Source organism: Gossypium arboreum, chromosome 13, assembly GCF_025698485.1.
Source record: "Gossypium arboreum isolate Shixiya-1 chromosome 13, ASM2569848v2, whole genome shotgun sequence".
NCBI classification, from domain to species: domain Eukaryota; kingdom Viridiplantae; phylum Streptophyta; class Magnoliopsida; order Malvales; family Malvaceae; genus Gossypium; species Gossypium arboreum.
This window is the reverse complement of record NC_069082.1, coordinates 128,120,460-128,128,625: the sequence shown is the minus strand read 5'-3', so window position 1 is coordinate 128,128,625 and position 8,166 is coordinate 128,120,460. Positions and strand designations below refer to the sequence as shown.

Genomic DNA, 8,166 nt, shown 5'->3' with positions numbered 1-8,166 from the left:
GAGATTTTAAATTAGACAAATTAATAATTACTACAATGGAAGCACGTGAAAATTTTTTAAAAAATTTAAAAATTAAAAGAAAGTGGAGTGTGAAGAACACGCATTTTGGAAGCGCGTAAATAATGAAGAGATTCAGTTACAGTATTAGTGCACGTTGAGTTACTATCTTTCTGACAAAACTTCTTCCCCCCCGTACCGTATGATGTAATTTAAATTGGATTTATACTTAAGCAGCACAGTTTTGATTCTCTGCATCCGGCCCCATGGAACACATCCCGGATCTCCACCCTTTGATTTCGTATTTTAGATCTTGTGGGTCTATTTGAAAAGGGGTAATTATGTATTATCCTATGCACCGCCTTAGAGTTAAATAAAAAAAAAAAATTCCAAATTTGAGTTTAAAATAATGCCTTTTTGTTGGTTAAATAGACAAAATATGCGAAATCCAAGTCCTTTTTTATTTTTTTCAAAATTTAATAAAATAGGTCGGAAAGAATGTATGAAAGTTTATTCAACTGTACGAGTTTTTTGACATGTCAGTAGAAAACTGTCCAGTTAGACTCGATTTCATACTCTCTCTTATCAAAGTCAACTTATATCTTATATCCCTAAATCTTAAAAAAAAGGGTTTATTTGATCAATTAAAAGAAAATTAGTATGTATTACCCATTTAACCGGTAAAAACTATTTTTTCCTGTATTTCATTTTTATATTAAGTAAATTGGTTTAATAAAAAATATAACAATTTAGTCCTGTTAATTTTAAAAGTGAGCATTTTAAGACAATTAATATTTTTATCAATTTTACATAATTTTGATCTCAGATACTAATAAATTTAATCTTCAAAATTTACTTTGTCTATAATATATATTACAAACTTTTAGGATTTTTTTAAAATTATACATTCTTTGTTGGTATATTTTTAGATCGGGATCAAATTAATAGAATTTATAAATATTGAGAATTTAATTTATTACTATATTAATCAAAATTATATACCATTGATAGAAAAATATTAATTGTCTTTAGTTATTTATTTTCAAAATTTATAGGATTAAATTACAAATAATATTATTTGTGAAGTTTAAAATATATAATAAATGATTAATAAATTATATGTAGAAATGGAAATGATTCAATATTGTCAAAATATATTAAAAAATATTTTTATTGCTTTTTTAAAGGCAAGGAGATTTAGGTAATTTAAAAGATTTTGTGGGTTGTCAATATATTGGACCCATTCATATTAACATAACTGCTGTTCAAGTTTCAGTATGGCCCAACTTATGGTACAAACTCGGCCTTATGATTATAATATTTAAATTAGCGGAAAATGCGGATTCAGATATTTGCGGATTTGGGTAATATTTGTATTTATATTCCTGTTTCTGGAATAATATTAATGGTTAAATTGGTCGGATTATTGATTTTTTGTCTGAACGGTTCAAACCAAACAAATTATTAAAAAAATTATAAAATCTGATTTAATGGATCCGTATCAATTCATGAATCAACTGATTATATTTTCTTGTTCTAAACAAATTTACCGACCAATTCGATCAGATTTTGAGAACATTGGTTTATATATTATATTTAATATCTCCACTATATTTTGATATTACATATTCGGATTTATATATTTTAATTACTGTCAACAATATATATCGTAATCACATGGACTCGAGATGACATCGGTACGCTTAATCACAGATTTGTTTATTGGGCGGATTGAGTTGGGGTCGAAGAAATTTAGATTGAGTCAGTTTGGGTTTTAAAATTTTGGATCATTTTAAGTTTATGTCAATTTTAGTGTTCTTACTTAGACTTAAAATTTGAAATTTGAAAAAGTAAAAGCGACTAAAAATTGTAATATATGTAAGATTTTTTGCTAATATTGTGATAAAAATTAAAAATATACTTTTTGTGATCGTATTTATTTATAAAGCCAAACTTGAAACATAACATTAATAAATTTATTTTTATTTAAATAATTTATTTGTTTAAAAGTTATTAAACAGACCAACAAATTAGGATAGAGTTAGCATTTACTCTTTAAAAATATCATTTAATAATTTGGACTTATTTGATTCTTTTTATATTATAAGAACTAATTTGATTCAGTCTCTATATTACAGGGACCTCCCTTGTATTTCAACCTATATATATGCATGCATGCATTTTAGAAAGATTTGTCTCAAATGATAACATTTAGGGACCAAAAGAGAAAGGGTATTACTATATTGTCTTAAATGAAACAGACCCTTCTGGTCTCAATACACACAAAAAATGGAATGTAGCAAAAATGAAAATCTAAATACTACTGAAGCTTAGGAAGAAAATTCATTTTAACCCATTGGTTAGGGGCATTTGGAATCCCGGAGCGGCACGAAAACAACGGCAAAATGAAAAAAAAAAAAAACAAACCTTGATATGCATATAATGTCAAACTATAGAACTGTAAGTTCCGGGATGATTCAGACATGGATTTGTCTACGATGAATCCTTTAGTACATGTTGCACGAGCAAAGCTTCAAATTCCTGAATTACGAGACCAATACAGGGTTCTCCTCTTCCTGCGGTTTTTGAATACCAACCAAACGAGCATAATCGACCCACCTATGGAAGCATAGCAGAAAATTGCGAAAAAGTGAGAAGGTGTAGGCAAAGAAACGAGTACAAAGTATTTGAAGATATGATATCGAGTCTTACAAAAGGGAACCCAAGTATGTGTTGCCTGTTCGAATGGCAAAGCATATCGTGCTCAACAAAAACTTGTGCTGGTGTAGCAAAGGTTCTAACACCCGTTGTTCGATTACACCGGCTAGCACTTGGTACCTATATTCATCAAAAACAATGGTTCTGAGTGTTTGTGTATGGAAGTAGGATAATCGTGGAAGCATTTTTGGGGATACGAGATCTACGTACCTGAGGTTGCTAGAAATGGCCATATATACACCGTATGCAACACTGGTGGATAATATGGGAACGTTTTCAATTTCATCAACGGAAGACTTATCGACAGCCTTTTTTGCATTAATCAAGGCATTTGTGGCAGCTGTGCCAACCTACAGGAAAAATGAGATCTGGGATTTCGGTTTGATAAAATCAATCACAGGGGATAAGAAATGAATAGATCCCGAAAACTTACCAAGGAAGAAGTGGTGCCTACTGCAAACAGTTTTGCCCCGTTACGCTGCATCGTATCACAGCTTGTTCATTTTCCAGTCACTGAAATCATATCTATTAAAAGTTGAAAAACGGGAAAGATTTCCTTACCATTACCGCACCTAATCTCTGCAGAAGTGAATATGAGGTCCCGTGTAGAGCAACCTGCAGAGACGGAATTTCACGATCAAAAATCGTGTTTAGTTTTTTCATCTTAGAAGGACATTGTGAAATCTCCATCATTGGAAATTATAAAAAACAGAAACCTGAAAAGCATTATCGGGACAGCCATGGAAGAACTTGGAAATAACACCGGCACTAGCTGCAAGAGAAGGCTGGAGAGAAACGGTAGGAGCAGGAAGATAAACAAGCATGAAATCGGCAATTATGGCCATTACCTAGGAAAAAACAAATCAGAAAATTTAAGAAGATAATGATAACAAAATCCGACATTTAAGTTGCAATAACCTATATGTATGATCGTTTCTCTATCCTAGTCGAGGAGGAGCATACGAAACCATAGAAGGTATAGTTCGGTGTTAAAAGCATTTTACTCTTATGGTTAGATTGCTCGGGCCACAAGCAAACGTGTAGGAGTTACATGTTTCATCCACTAATCTTGAACTAACGACTTCTTTATCACTATGCCCTTGATGGGTCTCGAGGGGTCATTCTACAGCTTGACACACTCGATGGATGGCCTTGAGCATCTGCCGCAAGACACCCTTGATTTTTTTCATTGAATTTAGCCAAACAAGCCAATCATCGCTATTCAGAACAAAAGAAAAAAGGGACTATTTATGAGGTAAACAACAATACCACATCGGCAAAAACGATTTCGAGCTCCTTGAAAAAGTTTTCTCTGCGACGTTCGTATTCAGCAGCAGTCTAAAAGAAACCAGGAAATAAACATAAGATTGAATCGACAAAACCAAATAGACCAATGCAAAATGAAAGAATACGAGTGTAGGAGACCATAACGAAGCGATCACCACCGTTGACACAATTAGGAACAACATAATATTAAAGGAATAATCGCTTTTACACAAGCGAAACCGAGGACATCAACGCAAATAAAAACCCTCCAACCGAGTTGATTCAAGAAATTCTCCCACTCCATAAGATGCATTTCATTTCATTGATGATTTCCCTCTAAACTAATACCATTATGCATATACATCAACAATCAACTTGCAATAAAAGTACCATAGAAGCTCTTGTACTAAAAATCAAATTATACTTTTCTTTTTTACTCAAAAAATAAACAAATTAGTCCTTGTGTGTTAAATTAAGGAGCAATTTGATCCTTTTGTTAAATAATTCATTTTCTATGGTTAAAAGTTAGTCACTTAATGTGAACATGAAGTTGAACGTCACTATGATTACTTCATCGGCCATGCTAGTTTTTAATCTTACAAATGAAACAAAAAGGATCAATTTACTCTTTAATGCAAAGTAATTTATAAAGTGACCTAGCAAAGCAATAAAAAATGGTAATCTTTCAACAAATTATTGATGATTTATAATAAAAACTAAGAACCCTAAATCCCAAAAAGGCAAATTAAAGCAAGAAAGGGGCAAAAATAGAACCTTGGTGAAGATCCCAACACCACATTCAATGAACACTTTAGCAAAGAAAAGATCATCAGCTAAAAGCCTTTCTTTAAACCCATCAAACTGCATTAGCCAACGCATAAGATCCGATTTTTCAAGACCCAAGAACCGGTCTATAACCGACCCAGGAACCTTTCCGGCTTGGATAGCCGCCGCCAAGTCCGTCGGCAGGGTTTCCATTGACCTCCCTGCATCCGCCAATACAATCATCGCTTCTTTCCTGTTCTCATCACCCGCATTCTCATCACCGCCACCGCCACCACTACCACCTTTTCCTTTTCCGTTGTCATTGTTTCCACCGCCTCCACCGGAGTTATTTCCGCTGCCGGGGAGGGTGGAGAAGGTTGGGAACGGGGAATGTTTGCGGTGGCGGATAGTGGTGATGGGAGAAGGGGGGCGGAGACGGAAGGTGGTGGAGAATTTAGAGGTGGTTTTCGGGAGAGGAGAAAAAGGCGGGAATGGGGTGAAAAGGGAGGTGGCGGCAGACATTGGTGGCGGTGGGGACGGCGGTGGCGGAGGTGGTTTTGTGTTTGGTTGTTCCTTACGTTGTTTTCGGAGTTAACGTATGTCGTTGGTGGCTTTTTGGTTATCAAACTTTACTAACTAAGAAGGATTTTAAAAAGGGCTTTTGGCCAGTCTTGTCTTAAAATTTCTTTCCTACTCTCTTCTTCTATCATGTGAAACTCACGCTCCTCCTCCTCCTCCTCTTTCCACCACCATGTGTATAATTTCCTAATTATCCAAATCCGTAAATATGTCGAATCTATCATCCTAATATTACTATCCAAATCTATAATCAAATTAAATAATATTATTTGTCGAATATTTAAATATGTAAAAATATTTGAAATTTTAATTATTTTCAAATATCTAAATTCGTAAAAAAATCTAAAAATGGGTACAATTATTCGAATCTAAACAAGCATTTGTTGTCTAAATAATCAATGTAGATCGAATTAATGGATATTCAAAATATCTATTTGCATATGCTTTGAATCCACACTGAATATTAATTTTAAATTCGAATCCACAATATTTGAATCTATCGTTTGAATTGCCACCCCTAATCTAAAATCTAGGGTGTGTTTGATTCACGTTACCTTAAATTAGACCTCGTATTCTCATATTTCGAATCAATATTACTTTGTAACATATCTGACTTACCATCTCGTAATATCATGTTTTCATAATTTTATTACCAAATGTAATTTTACATTATTTTAAGCAAATGCCCTGAACTTAATTTTGATAAATCTCTAAGAAGAACAGTGATTTGTGAATAGGTTGTGTAAGAGAATTAGTATTGAGATAACCACTTTTAAACTTAATGAAGTTTGAATTGGACAAAACCGGTGAAAACCGACTAAGGTTTCGATCTAGATAACAATATTGAACCTGTTGAATTGCAAATCGGAATGGATCAATTGAACCGACTAAAAATCCAATTAAATCGAGATTTTTTTTAAATTTTTTATTATTTTATGAATTTTTAATGTTTTTAATCACATCAACTAAGCTAATAACCTGATCAGTTCGATCATAGTTTGATTTTGAAAATAATATTTAAACTTTAAAGCGCTGAACTTGTTATTATGCCAATAAAAAAGATCATGTTAACACTCCGTTGATGATTTAACGGGAAAATGACCAAAATATAAAATATCGAGAATGTTAATGATTAAATCAAAATTTTTGAAAGATTGATAAAATAGAAAAACACTAATAGTTGAGTACTACAAATGAAATTAATTTATATTTATGCAGGAGCGTGTAACACACAGCCTGAAGCATACGTTTGAAGGAGGCATAGAGTGGGTGCCACGTGTGCGCAACGGGATGTTCTTTATTCTTAGAATCTTAAAAGAATACTGCAAGAATCTCATTATTATTAGGTAAAATTTGCCGTCAGTCCATCTACTTTAATAAAACTTGCTATTTAGTTTTCATATTTTAAAATTAAAATTAAAAATCAAATATTTTTATTTTTCAAATTTAAAATTAACTACTAAAATTATTTTTTTCATAAAATTGTCAAACTTACCATGTTTATTATTTTAGTTTAAATATACTTTGAGTCTATGTACTTCCCATTACTTTTATTTCAAAGAATTTAGTCTCTTTATTTTTTTAATTTAAAATGTAACTTCAAATGTTCACATCGTTAAAATCTTTTCGTTAAATTCAGATTTATTATAACATAAATTTTTGTTACGTAGAAACCAATTGAGTATTTTTATTTCCAAATGTCACATTTGTGAATTTACAAAAGATTTTAGCAATATTAATAATTGAACTTAAATTTCAGAATCTGAAAAATAAAAGGATTAAGTTTCAAATGTACATAGAGTATAAGGACTTGACATATATTTTAACCTTTTTTGTCAATCATATAGTATGCCAATTTGAATTTGTTTTTTTTTTTTATAGAAGATATCAACAATATAAATAATTGGACTAGGCCTAAATCTCAAATTTGTTTTATAGAGAAACTAAAATTCTTAAAAATAAAGTATAAGAGTTAAATTTAAAATTTATGAAAAATATAGGGACTTGTGGCATATTTTAACAAAAAATAATGGGACAAATTAGACGTAATTTCCAACAACTTAGGAACTCCCAAACAATTAGTCAAATTAGCTGTTGATAGCTGGTTGCCACCCTAGCATTGGCACAATACTTGTTTACGGAGGATAATTCGGTTGAGAATTTTAGGTAGGTAATAGTTGGGGTTACGTATTTGAATATTTTATTTATTTTTTCGAATTTAAATAATATTTAGATTTAAATTTTTTAAAAAATTATTCGTCATGAAATTAGAATTTATGTATATATATATTTTAAATATTTATTATTCGAATCAGTATTATTTATTCGAATAATTGATGCTGATTTGGATGTAAAAAATTATTGGTTCTATCACTGTTTCGGTTGTAGACCCTTTTTCTTCCCAAAGGCCATTTTAGTTAGGCATTCAGTATAATTGTTATCCTTTCTAGGGACATGTTGCAAGATTCACTATCTTTCGACAAAAGCTAATGAATTCGTTTAGTCATAGTAAAATTTGATGCACTCGATGAGAAGTTTTGGATAACCTTTACAACTTCTATATTATCAGTGTGAATTTAGTACTATTTTACAATCCTGATTCTGAAAAAGAGTTAATCTATCCCAGATGTCCCGTAAGTGTGCTTCAATCTATTATAGCCTAGAATCTATTATCTGTTCTGATCATGCAAGACTCCCCGACAGCAGCAAATTCGGAATTTTCCTTAACAGTACCATCGATATTTAACTGAATTTACCCATCTGAGTTCTGACAGTGAGACTGCCAACCTAGCTTCTTGTCTCTTGTGCGGGTCATGTTTATGTAATTTATCTTAGATAATC

At 31.7% G+C, this 8,166-nt stretch overlaps 1 protein-coding gene across 1 annotated transcript; it reads right to left on the bottom strand.

Moving 5' to 3' along the window:
• Positions 1-2,207: 2,207 nt before the first annotated feature.
• Positions 2,208-5,396, bottom strand: LOC108450684 (protein RETICULATA-RELATED 4, chloroplastic-like). The gene is made up of 8 exons (XM_017748413.2): positions 4,756-5,396; positions 3,985-4,053; positions 3,432-3,563; positions 3,277-3,330; positions 3,149-3,193; positions 2,926-3,065; positions 2,710-2,835; positions 2,208-2,616 (listed from the first exon to the last, which is right to left on the bottom strand). The coding sequence occupies exons 1-8, from the start codon at positions 5,266-5,268 to the stop codon at positions 2,544-2,546; spliced, it is 1,152 nt and encodes a 383-aa protein (XP_017603902.1). The 5' UTR covers positions 5,269-5,396; the 3' UTR covers positions 2,208-2,543.
• Between the last annotated feature and the right edge of the window lie 2,770 nt (positions 5,397-8,166).